The sequence below is a fragment of the Candoia aspera genome, chromosome 8 (assembly GCF_035149785.1).
Source record: "Candoia aspera isolate rCanAsp1 chromosome 8, rCanAsp1.hap2, whole genome shotgun sequence".
NCBI lineage: Eukaryota > Metazoa > Chordata > Lepidosauria > Squamata > Boidae > Candoia > Candoia aspera.
In genome coordinates, this window is record NC_086160.1 from 15,013,797 (window position 1) to 15,040,522 (window position 26,726).

General features: G+C 36.1%; 1 protein-coding gene across 1 annotated transcript in view; it reads right to left on the minus strand.

Annotated features, from left to right (window-relative positions):
- Nucleotides 1-8,915: 8,915 nt before the first annotated feature.
- Nucleotides 8,916-26,726, minus strand: part of GABRA2 (gamma-aminobutyric acid type A receptor subunit alpha2) — a 95,777-nt gene continuing 77,966 nt past the window's right edge. Inside the window, exons 6-9 of the mRNA XM_063310321.1 lie at nt 23,636-23,779; nt 22,618-22,770; nt 12,532-12,734; nt 8,916-9,572 (exon numbers count right to left, since the gene is read on the minus strand). Of these exons, the coding sequence (XP_063166391.1) occupies nt 9,261-9,572; nt 12,532-12,734; nt 22,618-22,770; nt 23,636-23,779 (812 nt within the window). The 3' untranslated portion in view covers nt 8,916-9,260. The remainder of the gene's footprint in view (nt 9,573-12,531; nt 12,735-22,617; nt 22,771-23,635; nt 23,780-26,726) is intronic.

A 26,726-nucleotide genomic window follows, 5' to 3' on the forward strand; every position in this document is an offset into this window, starting at 1 on the left:
GAAAACAGACACCTGGGCTGGTTCATCAATATATGCTTGTCACTTGATTACTACAACATTGTGAGACCATTCATATGTGAATGAGCCACTGCACTAGAAACAGAAGGTTGATACTATTACTTTCATGTCAAACATGGTACTTTTCAAGGTATCTTAAAAATGTATGAGGTGCAGCATGGAAGGTTATCTGGCTAGGCTTTGATTCCATAGAAGGATTTGTCTACCTCGCCCTATGATAACAACTCTGAAGACCTTGAAATGTAACAGGTTCAAGTTCAAAAAAGCCTCCATCCCTTCTTTCATCCTTCTGAAAATGCCCCTTGATAGAGACGATTGAAATTCCCCTTGATAGAAATGAAAATACCTCTTGACAGAGATGCCCCTTGATAGAGATGATCCGCACATCTATCCAGTCCTCAATTACAGAGTGATCAAGTGAATATATCTACATTTGTAAACCAGCCATAATCTAATCTGTCAACAAGATTTTCACACTAAGCCTATACATAATTATTCATATTCCATTAATCCAGTTGGATTTGCTTTCTGGAAAACAGATTATTTGCATATTTCAAAATTCCATTATAAAATAATTTTCTGGTTTCAGATAGGATAGGTGGCTTTAAATTTAAGATGCAGACATATGGGGAAAAAGATAAATGGACTACAGTGCTTAAAGAAATTGGAATATTATTAATTATAAATTAATACTGTGTCATGGAAGACATGTTGACCAAATCCACAACCAACTGCCAGAGTGAAACCCCATTTATCTTAATAGGATATCTCTGAAGTAGGCCTGGTTTACAGCTGTTCTAAGGCTTCTGAGAGAGAATGCTGTATATGTTTTAGTAAGTAAATTCTCTCATCCTAGGATTTCAATTAACATGTATTTCTCTGAACTGCCTATATTCATTTTACAGATAAGCTTCCAACAAATGGTTATTTCATATTACGTAAAATAAAATGAAAGCTTACGTAGCATCCCTGCTTTATTATTTTATTAAAGTCATTTCCCTTAATTTTCTTCTGATTGAAATCATGTCAACATGGTAATCTGTTCATAACTGCTTTAAAGAATACAACTGTTAGATATCTAAAGAATAAAACTTTTAAATGTCTTATACTAACCTGGGTTTTGATTATATGTGGGCCGGGAACAATTCATACCTTACACACTCATAAAGCCTCTGAAATTATGTGATCAATCTTAGCATCCACACTTGTTCCCAATACCTGTTTTTCATACTAGAAGACACCCAGATAAAATGGCTGGGTTGAAACACTGTACCAAGCTATGGATTATTTCAAGCAAAAACTCAACTAACTACATGATGGCTAAGTGCAATGTGCTTCAGATGGCTAAACACAATTTGTTTAAGACAGGGATTGGTGAAGTTTTACCCAAAAGGCAAAAAGATTGATGACAGTGGCATTTGCAGTTGTCACAGAAGAGGCTAACATGGGACTTTCCCCCTATCATAGAGATTCTGAAGCAATACTGCATCCATAACTTCTGGTTATTCTAACCTGCCACATAATAGAACTGTAAATCTCAGACACTGAACACATTTCTGGAGGGTACAGGGAAAGTTAATTTTTGGCCTGTACTGACAGTTTTGGTTTCTACTGAACTAAATGCTGCCACTGAAATTTGTCACCCAATGTCCCTGCAGTAATAAATTCAAAGTGTTTCAGAACTGCAGAAGCTACTTTATTGTTGCAATCAGTACCATTTTCCCTATGCAGAGAAGCACCAGAAATTCACTGGGCCTTTTATTTAAACAACATCAGACAAGATGTTTGACCCAAAATATGAGCAGTGGGGTACTTAGGGGGGAATCTTAACCGAAAATAAGATAGCCGTGTAGTTAGGAGATCCTCCCTTCCTCCCTTCCTTCCTGTTAAAAAAACCAGTTAAAAAACTAAATAATGAACCATGAAGAATTATTTAAGTTAAAACATCACCCAAGGCATAAGAAACTATATATTATCAACCCTCTAAATAAGTTCAGGCACCATTCTTTAAAAGTTTCTATGCATTCAGATAGGAATAGAGAAACCATTTTTTTTCTATGATGTTCAGATACAACCTGCATCTCAGACCACTTCAAATTCTACCAGAAAGTGTCCCAGTGACACTCGTACTATATTAACTGTCACATTTCTACTCTTTCCCCACACAACTTGGCCACATACAGTGCTATCTCCTAACACAGCAGAAACAAGGATCTATGCTTTGGTGTTGCAGGGATTCAGTGTGTCAAAGCAGGCAAAATGGCATCCACATGCACATAAAAAGGGGCTGGGCTTTGATTGAAATGCCCCAGCCACCATCATGCCTGCTTTGACCACCTTCCCTGGAGATGCTGCTGGATCCATGAATTAATTGCCCTCATGGATGTGGCTTACACATGTAAAAAGCATATTACATGAGAAGTAAAATGTCATAACAAACACTCAGACCAAGCAAACAGATGGAGAAAAGTGACAGCAGATGGTAGATCATCTGTGTTGCATGCAAAAGAGCTCCAAGCATTTCTAGAAAGGAAAGCTTCCTGTTTAAAATTCTGGAAAACAAGAGGCAACTGATGTAGACAATGCTTATCTAGATGGAATAGCCTGTCTTACTATAAGACAGTTTTCTATCTATCTAGATAAAAAAATTTTCCTGCAACTATACTCATACAGTACTACAATCTCTGCACTCTTCAATTTACATCATGAAATTAATCTTTTCAAAATACTGCTTTCATTTTGGAGGCTTCAAAATGACAATACACTTTACATCAAATTGTAAATGTAACATAAGATGTGACGCTTCATTCCTTCTCCTATGCAATGCCAAAAGTTTGGCCTCACAAACTGTAAAAATATATGGATTCCCATGGTCTATAATCTTGTTTCAAGTACTATCCGCATGATATGTGCTATGAATAGTTGCTGCATCCACTCTGCATCGTACTTGCTTGCCTCATACCAAGAAACAGATCAAATGCTCGGAGTGCAGCACCAATATATTAATACTTTGGATTACTAGGCAGTGATTTCAAAAAAGCTATCAACACTGAACAACAAGTAGTATGGAATGAAAGCATGGTGAGAAATGGCTCATTTCAACTAGTATGAATGGATTTAGATTTTTTTCATTTTGATCCAGGTTTGGATAAAATGGATTTAGATTTTTCTTTTTTTTATCCAGGTTTGAAATTCTGGACCAAATATAGGAAAACATCTAGCAAACAAAATGGACTATGTGTCTAGCAGGGCTGTGCAAAGCAATTGGAGAGATTTCACGCAATGTCTAGTTCACCAATCCACTGTTGGAGATGTAAAGTCATCAGGTCCTCCTGAAAACTTAATGTGGCCATTTCGAGGGCCTGGCTATGCTATTTGAGCATGCTTGTGCATGCCCAGAAGAACCTTCTGTAAGGTTTATCACCAAAGCAGAGCTGCACAGCATTGTCTTTTTAGCAGTGCAATTACTGAAATATATTTTTTCACACCCTGATATACAGAGGTCACTCAAAAATTGTTTTTAATTATTCCCCTAAAAAAATCAGAATATTGCAAAAATGGGTAGAAACTTAATATGAAAAACTAAAGGAAAAGGTAGAGCTTGTGTATGGACCAGCACACCTAGAGTTGGCAAGAACCAGAACAGCAAACAGAGAAAAATACAGGTTTTAACCCTGCATTCTAACAGCACTACAATAGTGATCATAACTATATATCCCAGAGTTGTATTACATAAAGCTTTTTGGCTGGAAGAAGATGAGGAATGGGCACATTCCACCCCCATTGGTGAAAATGAAACAGTATCATCTTCAGATCACATAGTCTGCTTATTACCATCTCTGTTTATATATACCAGTTTGCTCAGATAAGGGGGAAAATGAGGCTACCAATTTTAATTCTCTAAAAACACATACACTATTGTCTGACTTCCATGTTAGTAGCATAAGAATGGATGTAACTGAAAACTAGAGAAGGCAAATAGGCTATCTATCATCCTAAATTCAGGTTGACAACTAACTGTATTTAACATACAGTATTTAGCATCCACAAAATGCTAGGCACCAGGGCCATCAATTTCAGTGCAACTGTCCACATCTGCTAATGACATCCACTAGAATGCAATCTTAGTTCATAGGCAACACAATCAGATGGCCCTACAGAACTTGCTTGGTTGAAGACAGAACTGTTGATTGGTATTACCATCACTGCAGCTGTCCTTATCTTTAGAATCAGGATGTTATTATACCAATCGGAGAAAACAATTCATTGAGGTACGCCTTTGTTAAAAGCAAAGAGCAATTGCATCATCATTGCCTACAGTAGGAACTACAGTAGGTTCCACAAAGTTTAAAAAGGATTTCATCCAGGCCAATATTGTCCAGGTTACACTCTGCATGCTGCCTGAAATATTTGGAAATTTCACTCCTGATATATCAATCTAGACAGCACAAAGAGGAATCTACTGCATAATCAGTTGTATTTAAGCTCCCCTCTTGCCTAATTTCTGAGAGGCAAACTTCTGATCTGATATTGTTGGAAGGAAAAAAATCCCAGGTATCATACAAACTTTAAGAAAATGTTTAGGTTATAAAACTCATCCTCCTCATTTAAAGTCCAAATCTTGTGCAGTGCTGTGAACCGTCATCTCCCGTGGAAATTAATGAGGGATGAAAACGCAGAGCAGTTTGTGATAGAAGAGACCTAATTGGTAGCAAACTCTCAAATATTATGTTCTTGGAAGATCGTGCAACCCGTGATTCATCTCTGGGTCTCATGTACCAGTGACAGTGAGAAGAAAGTAACAGATGAACCAGACTGTATTGGGACACTTGAATATAGAGTTTGTAAACCACTTCATTATACTCAGAATGCATCACAAGTATTAATGTCAGGGCACCATAGAGAAGGATGTCACTGTTAATAAAGGGTGGTTATTTTCCCTCTCCTACTAATAGCAATGAGTTTGCAGCTTCCCAAGAACAACACGGATTGAGAATTCTCCTCAGAACATAACATTTGAAGAAAAGAATTTAGATCAATGACATGGGCTTTGCCTTAGAATTATGCTGTCAGAGCCCTTTTCTCAAAAACAATAACACTGAAAAAAAAATCTACATTATGCTATTTACAAATGCTTTACATATATACATACTTATACATGTATTTGTACATGGACAGCATAGCACTGAAAAGCCAGTTGCTAATTTACAAATAAAACATTTTTAGATATGTCTAACTCTACCATGAAGAACTTTTTATTGCTCACCTTCAAACCTTGAACAGTACTATCACACTATTGCACTCATTTCTGAGTTACATAGATCTACGTTATATATAAATAGATATGAAAATAAGGATTTTTTATAATAATGTTTGAAATAAAGTGCTATTTTTTCAGCTACGGCTAATTAAGAAGGGAGGATTCATTAGAGGGGATTAAATACATTCTGGGGCAATATGGTTTCATCCTTTAAGCTTTCTCCTATTACATGAAATATCTACATTTTAGGGTAATGTTAAGTTTAACTTCCTAGAAGCAAGCCTTATTGAATTCGATCAAACTTATTTCTAGTAGAAATGTATAGGATTGCAATTTAAATACTAGAAGATCTGGTTCATTTTTATGCTACCACCAGTAAAATGTATTTGTGACCTTGTTGTCAATACTTGTCATTCAGAGCCAAGACCAAAATCATATTGAATAAAAAGACAGAAAAATAATTCAATCAATGAAAATATCACTTGGAATTTTTTTATATATATATATGAGTTTTCACACCTTAATTTTAAATTTGCTTTAGAAATATTTATACAGCGTTCTCTTAAACTTTGCAATATCTAGTTTATGCACTATAGTCAAGTACTGTACAAAACTGCAATAAATGACACTAGACAACTACACATTTCTACTATAAAGACACCATCATACTGGTGTATTTTTTTTAAAAAAGGTCAACTAATAACTGCTAATATGTACGTGAATCGAATACTTCTGATTGACCAAATCTATTGAAAAATTGAAAAAGATACATAATTATCAGTGATGGTATGGTTTATAAGGGCTTTTGGGACTTAGTAAAAGTTTCGGAATGAAATTAATGGATCGTATTAAATATAATATAAAAATTGTAATTACAGGCTTCAGCTTTGTTTTCATAAGCATCTAAGAACTGATGAGGCATTAAAGTTTGTTTTCTTTCAAAAACAAATCCGCTTCTTAGCAAAATCATTTTTTTTAAAGTTTTAGATTTATGCCAGGAAAAGATAACGTTGTACTTTACAAAAGCGGCTATAATAATTAAATTAATTAATGAAACTAACATTATGAAACCAGCGTTGACATGCACTGTTTCCTGTGCTTCCTGTGAACAAAGAAATAGTATGAAGGAAGGGTTTTAAAGTGGAATTCATGGAAACTTTACTTTGGAAAAAATTGCACACAGAAATCTTACATCACCAGTACATTTAACTCCCTGAACAGTATCTGAAAGTACAGTATATTCTTGATATTTGGCATTTCTTTTGAAAGTTATAAAAATGTAAAGTCACAAGGTGGAATTTATATTGAAAATTGCCTTGTGACTGTCTACTATGTGCAGTTTGCTTCTAGATAAAGTCACAAACCCATATTTAAAAATCTAGAACGTTGCTTCCCATGGCATTATGACAAGCAAATTGTTCATGAATATGACCTATCCACAGGTCAAGTTTCCTTCTCTGTCTAGTTTCTGGAGCTTCTTATAGGAATGTAAAATCAAATGTCGGAAGCTTTTTCAATACTGGAGGGATGAATGGGTTAATGTTACAAATATAACACCGTGGCTCCAAAACATTGCCTTGAACATAAAAACAGACTCCAAGGAACAAGTCTACAGAAAGAAAAGAATTGTTTGGGTCACTCTGCAAACTCCTTGTTCAAGCACTTGCATGGTGCTAAACTAATGTGATAGTAGCTTTTATGCTTCTGCTTGAGCAAGATCTTGCACAAGAGGATCGCACAAATGGAAGAACATCTTTGGATTTAGTTGCACATTTCTCCTGCAGTACTCTAGAGATTTAGAATAGCTTTCCATGAGTGAAAGATACCTTCAACATATGGAAGTGGACTTTTGTATCCAACCTTTGGCACCAACCTTTGCATCCAGTTTTAGGTTTATTAGTGAAGTCAGTTTGTACATTTAGTGGCAGATCATCCTGTGCACAGAAACAAATGCAAATTATTCCTAAGGCTGCTCACTTGAAAAATTCAGAAGTATATTAATTGAAAACAGAATCTCTTCTGGGTTATATCAAATAATAAAATGAAAACTGACCTTATCTTACTGCTAATACTATGCCCTTAACCCTGAATGGCTTATCTGAAGGATCATGTTCACCTGAAAGGAAGACAAACCTGAATTTAAGAGGACCCTCCCCCGAAGGTAGGATAGATAGAAAAATACATTATAAACACACACAAAAATCCTGTGCAATGCCCAGTTTCTCCTGTGTGTGTGTGTGTGTGTGTCAGAAACCACACTCCCCCCCCACCAAAAAGGGCACAGACAGATCAAATTTTAAAAAAAAACCTGAATTAATACCTACTGTTTCAAATCAATTGCCTGTAAAATAAAGTACCAAATTTATTTATATGAACTCCCATCTGCATATATCAACCATTCTCAAACATAAACCTTTCTTATTCAGAGAAATATGCAAGCATAGACAGAGAGAGGGAGAGAGAGACCCATCTGTATGTTCCTCTCCCTCCTTCTTGAAGCAATAAGAAAGAAGGAAAGGGGATAGAAGTGGAATGAAAGGAAGGGAAGAAAACCAGAGGGAGGGGAGGGAAGAGAAAAAGGATGGAGGGAAGAGTAATTCTACAGGAAAGGAAAGGAAGGGAGAGAAATTCTGTCTGGGTGTTAAATGGTCAGATTCATCACACAAGCAACCTCTTCCAGGCAAAGGTAAATCTTCATGTCAATGTTCAAAAACATCCATGCATTTCAGCAGCGATGTCTGAAGCCATCTGCATCTATTGCTGTTCTATTTTCAACAGCTTTTTCTATTTCTAGTAGCAAATGTATCCCTCTGGGAAGAAACTAGTCTTCCTGTTAGGTAAATCTGGTAAATTCTATCCTGTTTAAGTCTCTACAGGCTTAAAACATAGGCTTCCAACTGTGATGATTCTGTCCCAGTTGTCATAGAAATATCTCTTGTCTATAATAAACTACACATTTCAGGACCAAAACTGCCACAGAAAGGGGTTCACGTGAAGCAATCTACAAAAACATTTACAGTGACTTAAAAAAAGAACATATGGAGGTTGTTTTATAATCAATATTGCTTCTCTTTGAACTTCTGCACAATTTTGCCTATTCCAGCTTTTAAATTATGATTCAGAAAAGGTCACTTGATCCAGAATAGACCAGGGACAGAAGAGGGAAAACGATTAAAACAAAAGACTGAATTAATATAGCCAGGAATCAACAACTCATGCTTGGTTGTTTAGTTTTGTGTCTCATGGCTGTTTTCTCTGTATGTTGTCAACCTCTTCTACACTGGGGTATGGATTCAATTATTCCTTGAATTGTTGGAGGAACCTCCAAGCTCAACCATTTTGCTTATCGACAGACCACTGGCCACACCACAGAATAAGCCAATAATCAGCCACTTCAAAGCTTGATTAAAAGAAATGATTATCCCTGCCATTCCGATGCTTTTATGCATAACTTGCATTCTTAATGACTGCAAACAAGAGAGTACTTAAGGTCACCACACATCTGTAATATTTACATGGGCACTGATACTGTAAGAAATTATTAAGATTACTCTTTTTAAAAAAATCCTTCTCTTTTAAATGATAGATCTTTGCATTAAAGATTTGCATTAATAGATCTTTGCATTAAAGTAGAATCAGTTGTCTTATAGAAAAATATCTTAAACTTTAAATTAAAAAAATAGCGTTACTAAATAGTTATGTAGGACCATATATGGTTTGTATGGATATAATTCAGCATAGTCAAATCCAAATTTAGGAGAACTCACATAGATAGGAGAGCAGAATATATTTGCCATGGGGGCCATCTGCTTACAGATCCCATGACTAAACTCTGTGCACCTCCTTTGGAGATAAACAAACATGACGCCTATATACATCCTGTACATATTAGTTCACTGATTAGCAGTTATTAGTTGTACTGTACATAGGAAAACAACTTGATCATAATGATGTTACATACCCTCAGCATAAAGTTAAGGTTTTAGTGTGATGGAGCAAACCCGTGCAAGACAGGTTCCCTGTTTAGATACGTGGCCCAGTACACCAAGTTGAATGTGCCAAATAAGACTGGAAACACTATTCTGGACATTCTGTCAATTTTGCTAACACTGTTAAACGTTTTCTTTGCTTCTTGTGGCTTGGCTTCTGGCTTGGCTTTGTGGGGTTCTGAAGTGGTAGTAGCACTCTTCGAGATGGTTGGGAGAACTGAGTCCTTGGTGATATTTGGTCCATAATTGGCAACTGCCACTGCGTAGGCATTGTTTTTCTTAATGACAGATGCCTTTTCTTTTTTCTGTTAAAAGATAATATATAATTAAATATCTATAACTCTTGGAAACAAAAGACATATCTACTTGTTTCAATTCTCCATAATTGTGCCTTAGATTAACCTCATTGACTTTGACACTGCCATTGCAGAAAGCTTTTGGACTTTTGGCTAAGACCAAAGGTAGCCCGTGTGTGAACCTACCACGGTGACATGATTCATCTTCTTCACTGGGACAAAGCAATGCTGTTTTCATTATGTTGAAAAAAGCTGGACACTTCTGTAGATGCCTATGCTTTGAGGTGAACCAGTTCTTATCCAACCGGGCAGAATATTTTTATTATTTTGTTAAACAAATTATTCTGCAGTATCTAGAGATGGAGAAAATGTCATTGACTTTTATTAATTCATTCTGCATAGATGGATTCTTTGTTGCCATTTTTCAAGAAAAGGGGGAGGTTAGAAGATTTGTAATGCACACTGTAGTCAATGTAATTAGCAACACCAGCGATGAAAAATACACATTCTTCTTATACTGTATTCTTCAGTATAATAAGGATAGTACAATATGGAAGTAGTTGGAATTGCTTTGTTCCAGGATGCTTTTTCAACTTCCCAGTTCTAGAATTTCCTGGTGGTCTCCCAAATGCTAACTAGGTCTAACCCTGCTTAGTTTTCCAGGGCCAGCCAAGGCCCTTAAGAGATATGGCAGAATAAATGCCATCTATACTTGCTGCTGGTTACTTTCTGGAGCCCTTCTCCTAAAAGCCCATGAAACAAATTGCTTGTGAGGAAGAACTGGAAGACCATCTGCTACTAAACTGGAATTGAGCTACCTGAGCAATCCTAAATTGGACAATCCCAAACTTAACATCACAGATTCATGAAGTCAGAATTAGCGCACGGGTGTTTCTATTTTCTCCCCATCCCCTCTTCCTTCTACTTGCATATTTTTAGTTTATAAGACACAGGTTAGTGAGATGGAGGGGTTTCCAGACCAAGAAGGGCATCAATGCTCTGATATCTATAAATTAGTAGGTAAATGATACAAAATCCAAACTCTGAGCTTCAGTTTTCCTCTTGTTTGATGCTTTTCCTCACAATGCTACCCTCAAGCAACAGTTATTTCAAACTTTTACTTTAATTGCAGTTTAAAGTAAAAATATATTCACTTGAACTTCACCTCAGCTATGGTTTTACTAGAATTTTAAGAATGCTCCTACATTCTTATTGTTGTGGAACTGGTGAAGAATTCTTTATTTCCTCAAGTTCCTTGTGCACATACAAGAATTTGTAGAAGTGAAGATCTATTTTTCAAAAGGGCACACCTTTTAGCACCAGAAGAAAGTGGACTGTATTTAAGTAAGAACTGCAGGTGCCAAATATTGGAAAATGTCCATTTAGGGATCTAGAAGTCTAGTTAATTTTTATTTTGTTTTGAGTCAGCCATAGTTCTGCAGAAACAAAACACAGAAGATTTGGGTTGTTCTAGGTCTTGGCTAACACAAGAGGGTTTCCAGAGGGATTTTATGGGGTGATCACACCACTCTTACCTCCTCCTCTCTATGGTCTGTGTACCAACACTGTTCCTGTCCTTCTTTGTCACCATCCCATTGGCCCCCATGGTCACTGTCAATGGCTGCACCAGAAAGCCCTCATCCTTGGCTTTTTCCCACTCATATCCTTCCCTGGAATCTCTTCTCCCAGAATAACAGCATTTTGATTCATATCCAGAACAAAACAGGCCTTTTTCACTCTATTTCCAAACTAAAACTTCAAAAACATGTTTTGGTTCAGATGGATCAATAGAACTGGTTCAATAGAACCAGCTGTGGTTTTTTCCCAATTAAAAAACTCTTCTTGAAAAATAAAACAGTATTATTTATTAAACTTGTATTTATTATTATTGCTGTTAAATGCCTTTTTAGGGATTGTATTTGTATATCTTAAACATAGAATTTCTCTATTGGGATCAAACAATTCTGAAAAAGGCACCCACTTTTTAAAAATAAAACCACTGCTCTATTCAAATTAGAATCTGATTAATATTAATACATTTACATAAAAAGATTGTATAAGTCTATGACAGCTCTTCATTTATCATGCTTATATTCCTTTCTTTTGTCCTGAAAGATTTACAAAGTATGGAGCAAATGAGTTTTATAGACTGCTATTAAGAACTATGTCTGACCTCCTGCATTTGTAATTGCTGGCACAGGGCAGGTGCTGCCCAGGTGAACTGAGGTATGCTCATAAGCACTTGCGCTACCACATTATGGACCTGTTGCAGTATTTTAGTGGTCTTCAAGAGCAGCCCATGTAAAGTGCTTCACAACAGTCCAACTGCATGAGTGACTGTTTGTAGGGCCTCTTGATCCAGGAAAAGATATAATTGCTGCACAAGATGGACCTGTGCAAAGGCCCTCCAGGCCACAGCCATCACCTGCTCTTTAAGCATCAGCTGTGAATCCAGGAGGACCACCAAATTACTTGCCACTTCCATCTGAGGAAGTGCAACGGTGTCAACAATGGAAGTTTGAAGGTCTTCAGATACGGATGACCCATGAATCCATAGCCACTTGGTTTGGCTAGGTTGAACCCAAGTCCATTTCTCCCCATCCAGATCCTTATAGGATCCATATGCCAAAACAGAACTCTTGAAGATAATGAAATGTTGTTGAAGATTTTGGGGGAAATTGAACAAGCATAAATGGGCTATGGTTTAATTTATGGACAGCCTTGGGATAATATTTATTTCTTCAAGATGAAACAGAGTAAGGTTCCGTGTCAGCTGTTTAATTTCTGCTGAAATTCAGACCCAAACTCTCTACTTCTTTTCCTAATCACTCTTGCTTTAATGTACCCTGTCTTCATATTGGTTTAAGGCGTTAATTATTTTTCAGTAATGGAAAACCATCAGCACAGATGCTGCTAAATTGATTTCTTTGAATTGGTAGGAACTTTAGACACGTTTTTGAGCACTCACCTTATCGTTGACTACGCTTTTTCCATCCCACGCCCATCCTCTTTTTGTGAAGTAATTTACAGTGGCAAATTCTATCAAGGCAGAGAATACAAAGGCATAACAAACCGCAATAAACCAATCCATCGCGGTGGCGTAAGCTACTTTGGGCAGAGAATTACGAGCACTGATGCTTAACGTTGTCATTGTTAGCACTGTTGTTACTCCTGTAGGGGAGAAAAAGAAGAATGGAAAAGGAAGAGCCTAGTCAAGGTAATGCAAAATGCATGTGAAAGTACAGCACCAAAGCGAAAGACAACAGAGGGATATGATGGAGAATTCAGCTGAAAAAAGACAGAAGGGTATAGAAGTTGCAAATAAGATGCCGAATCATAACCGTGCAATGATTGATTGATTGATTTATTTATTTTTCAGATTTTGTCACTGCCCATCTCACTCAAAAAGCAACTCTGCACAGTTTATGATAAAGCAAGAATAAATACTAATTAAAATAAGAATAAAAAAAATGTTCTTAAATAAATAATATATTCCAAGGCATAGATGGTAAATAAGAAGTTCTTGATCTACGGGACCATCCTCAGGATTGGTTACCCCTCCTCACGCCCCATGCGAGATGGCAGGGCTGGGTCTTCACCCCTTTCTGGAAGGCTGGGAGAGTGGGGGCCCACCTCACCTCTGGAGGAAGAATTATACAATTTTTTTTATTATTATTTTAGGGGTATCTGTACCAAAAAAAGTTGAGATGGCAGCCCCAACTGTGCAATCTAAGACTCACCTCTTTTTATGGGCATTGTGACACGGATTAAAGAAGTGTCAATCCTTCAGTCACGTGGTTGCCATCTGGACATTTTTGACCTCCCCCTGCAGATACACTTGATGTATTTATTAGAGGTCACATTATTGCATACATTTTCCTAAGAGTTAGACTCTTGAGTTACTAATGTTATAGCTAGAACTGATTGAGGGGAGAGAAGCTCAGGACTTTTGCATGGTATAAACTGCATCACCTATCTTGCATATCTCTCTGGAAGGAAATGTGTGAGTTCCACTTTTAACTTGAAATCATGTTTTTGTTGAAATAGGGTTGATAGGTTTCTGTTTGATATGTACCAAAGGAGCTGTGAAATGAAGAAAAAAAAAGTGAATTGATCTTTTTTTTTTTTAAGTCTGAGATGATGGTCTTATGAGAAGTCCATCATACATATCTGATATTATTTAAATTACTATTTGTTAATATCTGTTTGAGACTTGGTCTATAAATGTATCAGTACAGGATGGCATGCTAATGAAACAGTGCAGTCTTTAACATTTTTTCCACTTCTATGTTAATTTTTAATGTATCTTTGCAAACTAAAACCCTGGAAAGAAAAATCACCAGGGCTTGTTTAAAGAATCTGGAGGCTAATGCAACATGAGGTTTAGAAGGTCCCCCTAACATATATTCAGCTCTAGATTAAAATTGCAGATGGATACAAAATGAGATGAAGGAAGAAGAACAGGAGGAAGGATCCATGTGCCTTAAAGGAAGCAGGATCACGGACAATTATTAAAATGCTGGAGTTAGTGAAAAATCTACAGATTTCAGAAATGTTTTGGTTTTACAGGTCTGGCGAGGTCTCAGATACAATTCACACAGAAAAACTACCCTCGGGTGAGTTTCAGCTATATAGATCTAGATCTATAGATATAGATATTGCGGCTGGATACCGTGATGTTTAGAGCACTGCCCTTTGACATGGGAGACTGGAGTTTGAATCATGGCTGGTACCTACTGCCCAACCTTGTATAATTTCTGATTAATGTGGTTGAGTTATAAAACAGAAATATTGAGTTATAAAACAGAAATATCTATTCCTAAGTTTTACAGAAAGCATCTTGCCAAATATAAGTCTAAATATATTAGTCTTTAGACTAAAATTTCCCCACTTCCAGGGAAAGCATTTTTAAAATTCAGATCTGATTTTGAAGGGCTGTTTGCAACATGCCATGGTTAAAGGGGGTGTTAAGCCTGTTCCCCCCGCCCCAAAATAGAAAAATGCACTAATTGTGCATTAGTTATTAGATCCTTCAAACTGCTATCCACACAAACAGCTTAAGTGTGCCTATCAATATAAATGAACATTTTACTTGCGGGTTTTGTATTTTCCTGCTTCCTCCCTGCATTCTGATTTATGCATCATAGATGAAGAACATATCTTTACTCACCTATTTAGCAAACAGTGAGAAAATTTGCAGTTAACAGGCAAAATCTATCTTCAGTTCATGATGAAACAAGTTGCAATATGAACCTGTAACAACACCAGGATTAGCCTCCCAAGTCTAGAATGGCTCCTGGTAAGATTGGTATTAGAGCTATCCAAACCCAAAAATGGCTGAATGTCTCCTCTACTCAAAGATGGAAAAAGGAAAGTGATGTTTGTAAATCTATTGGATCTAGTCTGATACAAAAACCAAAGAAGTAACTGGGCTGCTGTCTAATAATGTGCCTTGAATGGATGATTGGTAATATATTGCATTATTACTAACATCTGAATCGGGGAAAAGGGGATTAATAGTGTAATACTTCATTAACTATCAGCGTACAGTATGTCACAAGATAATATGTATTGCATAGCGTGGTAAGAGAAGTCTCCAAATTATAAGAATACAATTCCACAAAAGTAAATTATGACCTGAAACAGGAGGAATATTTCATGATGGAAGGAACCATTCATGAAACTAGGAATATTTCATTTTCCAGGTTTTTTTCGAGCTATAGATTTTGATTCTAGATTGCTTTTGCAAACTCTTTTTGAACCCAATATATGTAATGTATCTGCATTTGTGTATGTGTGTGCCTTCAAGTCAGTTTTTGACTCCTGGCAACTGCCTGGACAAGTCCCTGACGTTTTCTTGGCAAGATTTTTCAGAAGTGGCTTGCCATTGCCTGCTTCCTAGGGCTGAGAGAGAGTGACTGGCCCAAGGTCACCCAGCTGGCTTTGTGCCTAAGGCAGGACTAGAACTCATGGTCACCTGGTTTCTAGCTGGTGCCTTAACCATTGCACCAAACTGGCTCTGGTATCTCCATTTACAAGCTTTTAAAAAAGCTTAAAATCTGGTTGTTCATCATTTCTTTACATGGTTAGGAATGCACGAATAGTACATATACTTTAATCTTTTTTTGGCAGGGGGGAAATATCAGATAATTGTGTGCTAGCTCTTTCCTAGTCCCTGAAGGCATAATCAACTGCTTTTCAAATGCATTTTCTGTGAACAACATATTCCAGATTTATCCAATTAGCTGGACTGTAACGTTCCATGCAAAGTAATCTGAAGCAAGAAAAGACAACAAACCATTTGGTTATAATTCACCATGGATGCCTCAGGTCAACCACATTAAACAGATGTCATCAATGAAAACCACTGAAAATTTTTTATTATTAAAACAGCTCATTATCCCAAGTCCTTAAATGCAACTTACTGTTTAAAAGTGCATTCTGTGTGGAATGTGGAACAGGGAGAGGAAAAAGGGACAGATCTCAGATTAAAAAAAAATCACTGTCTTAGTTCTAAAATAGATGCCCTCTTCTTTTAAATCTATGTTCTGATATAAAAAGTAAGCTTCCTTGGGCACATAATATAGAAGGAAAAAAAGAAATTTCTATGGAAAAATACAAAATAATATAATTCACATTTTTCTCTTGCTTCTTTGGCAGCTGCAGTGTTTGGAACTATCTTTGACTCAAGAATGCTTGAAGAGAAGAGATCAGACAGTCCGAAATTTCTTATAGGAACCTAACACATGTTTGTGTTACAGAAGTTATGACACTATTAAAGACCCTGTTAGAATTTAGGTTCCAGAATAGATGTGGCTGAGAACAGACTACATCTGGCATGAGAAGTCAGTCAATGCATCCACCACTGATTTAATAAATGTGGTTAAGGGTCATCAAGTCTTCGGAAACTCACCTTCCCATGTAGATGACATAATCTACAGGTTCCTGGAATTCCACCAGGAACTGAGAAATAAGCCCTGACCATTTACTCTGAGATTCCTAACATTCACTGTAAGAAATGGAATTTTAAATACACCCTGCTCTGCTTGTGTAATCAGTTGGTAAGTTATGTTCTCCCCTGATTTTTCAAAGGAAATCCAGCAGTGGACTAAAATGTTTAACAGAATGAGAAATACCAATCAAGAGAAGAACCTTTAATAATTCAGAGGTCTGACCAGTTTTATTCTGAAATTATCAGTGGGTACCTAGAAATAATTTAATAATCATGAAACCAAAAAATAACTTAATATTTAAACCCTGGTTGGAAAAGGTGTCTTTCTTTTTCATATTTCTTATATTTAGCTATTACATTCATTTCTGTCCTGTCCCATTTCTTTATTTTTGGCTCTTAATTATATAGCTGCATTTACTTCTCTTGGTTACAGAGAGAGCTTCCCAATTTATAATCTCTTTAAATCTGGGTTGTTTCCTCTTGTTTCTCATTTCTCCTCCTTTTTCCCCTCATCAACTTTCTTAAGTAAGACTTTATTAGACAGTGTCTCTTTTCATTAAACTTTCTTCCCTTTTTCTCCATGGACAGTAACAATATTATCAATAGCGATCCCTTAATTGGTTTATCTGTACAAGGCATAACAAGGGTAGGTTTAATAGTTGACTAGTGCATTTTTTTTCATTTTTTGGGAAGAAAGCTATAATTCAGATATGGTGTGGATGAATATAGTATATATCTTTTTTCCTTCTTCAGTGCTTTCAGTATTGATAATATCAAATGGCAATTTACTTTGAAACATGGAATGTCAAAGATCAAGATCTTGTGTTAAGTGTAAAGAAGCCTTAACTAAGATAAAAAAGATGGGAAGTAAAATTGCTTTTTTGTGGGAGAGTCATATCTTTACTATAAGCAAACGTTTATTTATTTATTTATTTAAATTTATTGTCCGCTCAACTCTAGTAGACTCTGGGCGGTGACATGTTTTATAGAAAGCTTGGATGGGGGAGGTTTATATATGTCACAATTCTAAACATAGAGGAGCTGTTGCTTTTTATTCATTCATTAATTTCTTAATGAAGAAATAATTCTTCATTAATTTACCAAGGTAATTGATGAAGAATTATCAGATCAAGACTAATTTTCAGATTGGCTGATAAATGCTTAGCACTCCCAAATCTATGTAGTCCAACCACAGATGATCTAGAACAAATACAACATTTTTTTCAACAATGGAATATGAAGTCAGGGGATCATATAATATTTGGAGATTATTTGAATCAAACTTTGGATCCTTTTTTAGATCATAGCATTCCACCATCCCAACAATACTCCCAAATTCATATTGTTTTGCTGGATGTCTAAATTCATGTTATATTAATTATTTCCAGTGGGAAATATGCCTTTCTTTCCTTTGCACACAGGAACTAATTTCAGCTTGATTATGTCTTGATTTCTTAATCTTTGATACCTAGAATTAAAGATATAAATGTCATACTAGTTTTAGGCAATGATCCTGTGAAGATTATTGTCAAATTTAGTATTAATTTGCATTCATTCTGTAAGTGGTCTTTGCATGGCTTTTTGCTGAACAATGAAAGATTTGGTTAAACAAGTGGAACAAGAAAGTTATAGATTGGTTTTTTTTTCCATTAACAGGGACTCAGTTACATACCTCTAAAGCATTTATTTGAAGACACATTACTGTATCCAAAAACAAGCAAACTAAAGTTAAATTTTTGAAGGGAAACTTAAAGAATTATTATAACTTTCTTCGTCCATCCAACTCCAGATCAATAATATCTTTGGTTTCTGCTAAATACAAGCTTAACCAATTTACACTTCTAAATCAGAATTTTTACAATACTTTGTAAAATGCAAAATTGGCAAAAGGAAAGAAATCTAGTAAGTTAATTGAACAAGTTAGAGAACATAATATTGTATTGTCTATTCAGGATATAAATGGGAAGGCCTATACAGATTCCAGATTCATTACTCAACAGTTTTTTAATTTTTTTTTTATTCTGAACTGTATTCTACTAAGTCTTCATCAAGAGAAGATGAAATAGATTCCTTTTTAGAGGTCACTTTGCTTCAAGAAATTGTCACTGAAATTGTCCTATTTTATTGATTTATTTATGAATAAGACTTATATGGCTCCCCATCTTGTGTTCTGTAACTCTGGGTGGCTCATACCTACAGCAATAAGAATATAAAAGAAACAATTAAAAACAACATCAAAAAAACAACTCTTAGCACCCTAAAACAGCACCCCTATTACTTTAAAAAATCGCAGTCACTGGGCTCCAGCCTCACCGTATCCCAGGCCTAGAGAAAAGCCAGCTTTTTCAGGACTTTTGGAAAGCTAGAAGAATGAGGGCTATGAAATTTCTGTCCTGATGGTTTCCCAACTCATTGGTATAAAATGTACTGTATATTGGGTTTTTGTCTGCTATTTTATTTGTACTCTACAGTGCTTTGCCAAACCTAACCTTTAGTTAGCCTTTAGTTATTTCCAAGCTGGCCAAGGAGTTTATTAGAAGTTCTACCTACAGATCTATTTCCTTGATAAATGTGGATACTCAAATTTTAACACCTACTTTAGTCTGCAGATTATCCTTCCTGCTACAGTTCACTCATCTTGGGCTGGTCTTATATAACTGTCATATTTCTGACAATGCCAGGTTTTTAACTTGATGTTCTTACTTTAACTCAAAATTGACAAGACCTAACAGCTATACATTCTCTAGGTGATAAGAAAACCTTTGGCATGTTCTCTTGACAGTGTTTGGAGCAGTTTCTCATTTATTTGGGGTTTGGGCAAACTTTTACGTTTTGCATTGATATTTTTTACTCAGTTCCTAAATCACAGGTAATTATTGATGGTGTGCCTTCTCCTTGGTTATATTTATGTCAAGGTGCACATTAAGGATGCTTTGTTTCTCCTTTTATTTTTAATCTGGTTTAGAATCCCTTGCTAGTATTATTAGAAATTCTGAAAAAGTTAGAATGTCAGTGGAATACAGTAGGGGGTCAGAGTATATGATGTTATTATACGTTGATGGTAGTTCAGGAATGGAATGGAATAAAATACATACTCATTTCTTTAATACATGGGTGTGGGATCCTGTCTGGTTATTCTACATACTGGAGTAAATCAGACATGATGCCACTTCGTTACAGAAAGAAGTAGAGATTACCCTTTTCTTCTGTTTAACATACAGCCTAAAGGAGAAAGAGATTTGAGATTTCCCACCTTTCCTTCAAGATATGAACTGAGCAGAGAAATCCTCACCCTAAGTCACAAATCAACAACCTGCCTTACAAACCCTGCTGTAGCAATGCCAGTAAACAAAATGATTCTTTTTTTATAGTAATTTTTTATTAGGTTTCAAGAGAAGAATAAAAACTACAAAAACAAAAACAAAAAACTACAAAGAAAGAAAAAAACTAAGAAAGTATAGAAACACAAGAGAATTTTTTTTTCAAATTTACTAAAAGATGTGGCCTCCGACTTTTAACAGCAAGGATATACAAAAATTTCCATAATCAATCTCTTATTCTATATCAAACCAAAACACCACATTATTTCTATAAGTCATTCTACTTTAACACATAATAAAAATCAGTAAGTATAGTTACTCCTCCCCCTTATATTAAAATAAAAAGAAAGTTCATATAAACCTCCTAAACATCTTTCTCCCTCCAAAACATAAAACATATTTACTGTAATTATTCCCTTCCTACCACTATTCTATACATTTCTGTCTACTATAATAAGAATCAAATTAAAAAGCACATAAGTTGCCTGCTATTATACTTAATAGTATAATAATTTTAATAATTCCAATCATAATAAACCCAGAAAACAAAGACAATTCAAAACAGTAACTCCATATCTTTAAAAGGGAATAACATCAGTCAGATCCTTAAAGCAAACCAGATAAAAATTCTTTAACCCTAATATAACAGTTTTAATAATTTTAATCTTAATAAACGCAAACAACAAAGCCAATTCAAAACAGTAAATCCAAATCTTTAAAGGCAAATAGCAATAACAGTAAATAAACAAACAAACAGTAAATCCTTAAAGCAAACCAGACGAACATTCTTCAACCCGTATCCCAGTTCAAAATGAACCAAAGCAGTTACATATCCCCACAATATACACAGAGCTTTCCCCTTGAAAGAATTAAACAGCCCAACTGACCCCTCAAAGGTTCTGGGTTCTTTTCATGGCATTCCACCAGGAGATCAATTTTACTTATGCCTTGCAGATCACTCTCTCCCTTAGATTTCTCCAACTCTATCACTCAATCTTCATCCAGCATCTCAATAAAAATCCCAATCAGTCTTAAAAAAACCTTTCTATCACTCTTAAAGGTAAAGGTAAAGGTTTCCCTTGACATTAAGTCCAGTCGTGTCCGACTCTAGGGGGCGGTGCTCATCTCCGTTTCAAAGCCGAAGAGCTGGTGTTTGTCCATAGACACTTCCATGGTCATGTGGCCGGCATGACTACACGGAACGCCGTTACCTGCCTGCCAAAGCGGTACCTATTAATCTACTCACATTTGCATGTTTTCAAACTGCTAGGTTGGCAGGAGCTGGGACTAGCAACAGGAGCTCACCCCATCACACGGATTCGAACCACCGACCTTCCAATCAGCAAGCTTAGCGCTTTAACCCACAATGCCACCGCGTCCCCTCTATCACTCTTAAATTCCTCAATTTCATCCACCACATCCCCAACCTGATGGCACATTTTAGATCTCATATTTTTCAACAATGTCCTAGATATCTTGCATTAAAGCTTGATAGAAGTCAGAAGAAATCTGTTTAAAATCCTGGTAAAAGTCAGAAAGAATCTGAAATCCTCCATGTCTCACGCAGTAGATTATGGCGCCCCCTAGGAGCTTAACCAGGGAAAGTCGAAGATATCAAACAATTCCAGAATGTGTTTACATAAAGTGAGAGTGAGATACCAGACAGTTCTCAAGGGAAAGTGAAAACAGAAAGCTGAAGGTTCAAATCAGCCAACTCAACGTGTAGGAAAATGCTAATATCTTCAAATTTAATACAAAAATAATAACAGGAAGACAATTATTTACCTTTAAACTTTAAACTTTGTGATTCTTTATAAACTTACCACTCTGGGATTGGGTTCCCATTCTATCAAGCTTCCTTTTCTTTGAACAATAAATCAGAAGAACGGTTTTAAATCCAGACTCAGTTCAATATGAGAAGATATTGAGAGTGGGTTAAAGTTCCTCTGGGCTGATAACTGATCAAAATGCTAAAAAGAGCTGGTCATGAAGACTCTTATATTTGGGACCAACAGCTTCTGCAGAGAGGTCAAAATCTACAAGATGAAAGGTGGGACATTGCAATCAAAGCCCCCGTCCCTTTCCTACATCAGTTAACACATTCGTACAAAAGGAGCAGGGCTTTGATCTCAATGCCATGTCCACCATCTTGCAGATCTTGTGCTCCTCTAACCCATAAAAGGTAAAGGTTTCCCTTGACGTAAAGTCCAGTCGAGTCCGACTCTAGGGGGCGGTGCTCATCTCCGTTTCTAAGCCTTGGAGCCGGCGTTGTCATAGACACTTCCGAGTCATGTGGCCAGCATGACGACACGGAACGCCGTTACCTTCCCGCCGAAGCGGTACCTATTGATCTACTCACATTTGCATGTTTTCGAACTGCTAGGTGAGCAGGAGCTGGGATTAACAACGGGAGCTCACCCCGCCGCGCGGTTTCGAACCGCCGACCTTCCGATCGACAGCTCAGCAGTTTAACCCGCAGCGCCACCGCGTCCCTCCCTCTAACCCATGCTTATGACTTTTATAATATACTTCTTCCTCCCATCTCAACAAAATAATTGGATTTAAATATGACCTTTTCCATATTTTAATTCTCTTTCCAACTTCCTGGAAAATTGTGGAGTAGACTGTACCTAAAACAGCATTAGGGAGAAATGAATATGATTGTGAATTTCAATCATTCATAAAAGATTATTGAAACAAAAACATGGAAAAATCCTTAATTAAGACCATACGTCCTTCTGTGCTAGCATATGAAATAAATAAGTTACTACTGACTACATACCAAAAACTGTCCTTGCAGGAACAGATTCTCTGTTCAACCAGAAGGAAACCTGAGACAGAATGACTGTCATGATGCAGGGAAGATAGGTCTGAATCACAAAATAACCAATTTTCCTCTTCAAATGAAAATGAGCTGTCATCACTGTGTATTCCCCTGGGGGAAAAACAGATCAAATGAATAACAATAGAATAATTATACATTCTTCCACAGATAAACCATTTTGGGGGAAAAAAATGTGCTTATGGCATATGGTTTAACAGAACCAAGCAAATATATCTTAGATGTTACCATCTTTCTAAAACAAAACATTAAAGGTCAAAAAGATTTTATTGGAACAATAGATACAAATAACAGAATAGATACAAAGCTTTTGACAGTGGTTTGCCATATAGCATGTGAGGGAAGGGAAAGATCAAAAGAAGGGTGATGCACAGTCTTTTGGTCTTAAATTTTCTTGATACCACAAGCGGTGCAAAGTGAATTTAAATCACCTGCAATGAATTTAGACTCTTCTAAGGGTGAAATTCTTCCAAATCCATCACTGCATTATCATAACATGACACAATTTCTCATGAGACTTCTTCTCTATAGTCCATAGGGCAGGCACAAAACCAAAGGTTTAAAATCATAAGAAAGCAGGTTCAGGATGGACTTCAGAAGGAACTTCCTGACTGTACAAAGCGTCAGCCAGTGGAGCAGGTTGCCAGGTGGCAGGATAAGTTCCCCTTGCTAGTTGCTACAAGCGGAAGCTTGTCATCTCCAAAAATGTTCCTGTGCATTCTGCACAGAGTAGCAACTAGAAGACCTCTAAGGCCCCTTCCAATGTCATAATTATGTAGTTCTATACTCTAAGTTAAACTGGCAGGCTGACAGGGTTTTGCAAAAAGAAATAAACCATATCTTGACCGTTAATACAAAGAAGCACAAGTATTATAGTAAGAATTCTTACTATAAGAATTAGATTAGATTAAGGGTTCTTAATCAACAATGTGCAATATTACTTCTTCATTTTACTAACCTGTACTGGATTTGGCAGTTTCCTGTCCAATTGTCTGGCCTAAGAGATCGTACTGATTCAACCTGGAGCCATCTGGAGCTACTTCTACTGAATTTGATGCATTGAATGTCCATTTGTAGGTTACTTCTGCTGTTGTATATGCGTCTACAGGGACAAGAAGGGAAGAGTCATTCAGAAATATTTGAGATTATCAAATAACTTCAGTCAGTATGAGCTCAATATTTAAAACTCCAAATTGTGATAGGGACATTTAAGCAGGGAGTATTTCACAATGTAACCAAACATGCAAAAGATGCAAACCGGACACCGATTCTTTCCAGACCCAAAATTAATGCATTTCACCTCCTGGATGCCTGTCAAGATCACTTTAATTTTCTTCTTCTGATGACACTTTCCTGTTTTCAGACCCTGTCCACTTATTCCTTCTCTTTTCTTTTTAAAATACTGTTAACCTGTTCTGTTTCATCTCTGAAACTTTATCAAACCATTTAAACTAAAAGTCATGTCTCTGCCATACTAAATATAACCACTATTTAACATCTACATTATCAGTTTAATTTTTTTCAGAATGATACAGACTCATCAGAACTATTAATATCAAAATGCACATGGTTTGTTATCTTAGCTGAATGCTTTCAATCCACAGGGGGAAAAGAAAAGAGGAATCCATGCTAGCATATATAAAGACAAAGCAAGATTATAGTTATGCAGTGCATCTGATGTATTGATTTAATTCCATGTAAGTTCAGGCATCAATACATAGCTAATAATTATTTCATATTAATCCATTTATAGCTTTGTACCACTAAAATAATGTAGTTGTTTTCAATATAATAAAACTAATGTACTAATGTGTACCTAAACTACACATTAAAGGAATCTGTTCTTCTTTCTATAACATATATGCTTTTTCTAGCAGAAACTGGGACAAGATTATTCTGTTTGTTTCAGTTTGTAATTTTTAAAGGAGACCTATAGAAAAACATTCCTGTGCCAACTGTGTATGGATTTTTGTATTCATTTTCATGTACATTTTTCACACACATGGCAGATTCCTTAATATACATATTTATTACTCAACTCTAGCAAAATAGATATACTCCAATTTGGGGATTTAAAATGCAAACATAATGGTGTTCCTCTAACCCTACTATAAATATATGAATAATAAGTCCAGATGTGTCTTCATATGTACAGGGAAAGTTCTTACATTCACAACAATCATAATTTACACTGCACTTTTGTGCTAGATGCAGCCTCAGTCAATTTGTGTGTGGTTTTGTCCTATGAAATTAAATTATTTTTCCAGTTATACTGAAACACAATCATGCCACTGAAAAATGAATTATCATTATGAACATTTTCTGCATTGGCTGCAACTGCCCAAGGAAAAGGGTGCTTAAAATCTTAGATAATTACAACTATAACCTGACTTTATTGTAGCAACCCAGAGAAAGCCACAGGTGTCCTTGCATGGGGTAGACATTCTAATTAAGTTGCATCTGTTCTGCGCCAGATGTCCTGGCTGCATATTCATTTCTGGACTCAGTATAAAGCTAATAGAATTTTGATCTTAGGCTCTTAAAGCCAACTTATTTGCATAGATGGCTGGACCTATATGCACCATTCAGGATTGAAGATGGTTTTAAAGATCCTGCCTTCTGGTCTACTGTTAAGCAACACTAGCTTACTTCAGAATAGAGCTTTTTCAACAAAAGGTTCTTCTGGCAGCCCCTTGGAGAATGGAAGGTCACACCTACACACAGACATATGTACGTAAAACAACTAAATAAGAACACTTATTTACAATACTGAAAAAATTACAAAAACAGCAAGAGAAGCTTGTGTATATAATCACTCTATTTCTTGTTATACTGAAGGTCAGGATGTATCAAAAATTCCTCAATGCATAGAAATGGTGACTAAGTCCTCGTTTAGCAACTGCTGTACAGTGACTGTTCGCAGTTACGACGGTGATGAAAAAGTACCTTTGTGACCAATCCTCGCCTTTACGACCTTCGCAGGTCTGTAAAGCAAAGGAAAGCTGAAGTAAGATCATAAGCACAACTGTGGTTTCACTTAGCAACCTCTTTGCTTAACGACCGAATTGCTGGTCCCACTTGTGGTTGTTAAACGAGGACTACCTATAAGGGAAGTTGAATTCCTTCTCACTGAAAAGACCTCAGGAATGTGGAATATTTTATGAAGAGATACATCCATCATCATGCTGTTCTACAATTTGCTCCCATTCTTAATTCAGAATGATTTTTAAAAAATCCAGTGATAGAACTTCAGAAAATGCAAAAACAAAGTAATTGTAATGAAACACCCTTATGAAAAAGAATTACTCTGTTGAAAGTAGAAAATATAGGATTAAAGAGGACATGAGAAAATAGAATAAATGTAAAGAGCAAATAGAAGGAAAATGGTTCATTCTAAAAAAATACAAAAATTGTCAAGGTTTCAGAACAAAACATATTAAGCATCAATACCTTGAGAAAAGGGTAAGAATATGAATGTTAAGTAACTGCATATTATACTTCTAACTAATGAATGAATAACTTTATTGAATAGTCAAATGACCATGTCAGAAAGTTGGGCATCAGCCACTATAAGATATAAAATATAAAATATGATACCATAAAACAACTAAAACACAGTAAAATTAACTAAAATATACTATGGTGAGATAAAATACGATAAAATACAGTAGGGTAAAATAGAGATAAAACTGTAAGATAAAAATGCAAGATGTAATAAAACAAGAAATAAAATACAGAAACAATGTGAGTTTAAATGAATTCGTCACCTTTACTTGCCACCCCAATGCGTTCTATAAATTGCGTTCTCAGCTGGACAGCCCTAACTATAAACTTAACAGTTCTATTGACCACATACGTATTTGTGCCCTGGAGGAAGTAACATAGTCTTTTGTTACGATCCCAGTATGTGGTTCTGTCAATTAGTGTCTGAAGGCACTGAGCCCTTGCTGGGGCATATAGTTGGCAGTTAAATAGGACACGTGCAATGTCTTCTACTTCGGGTGCTCCACAAACACATGTCCTCTCAAGGTAAGGCACTTGGTGGAATC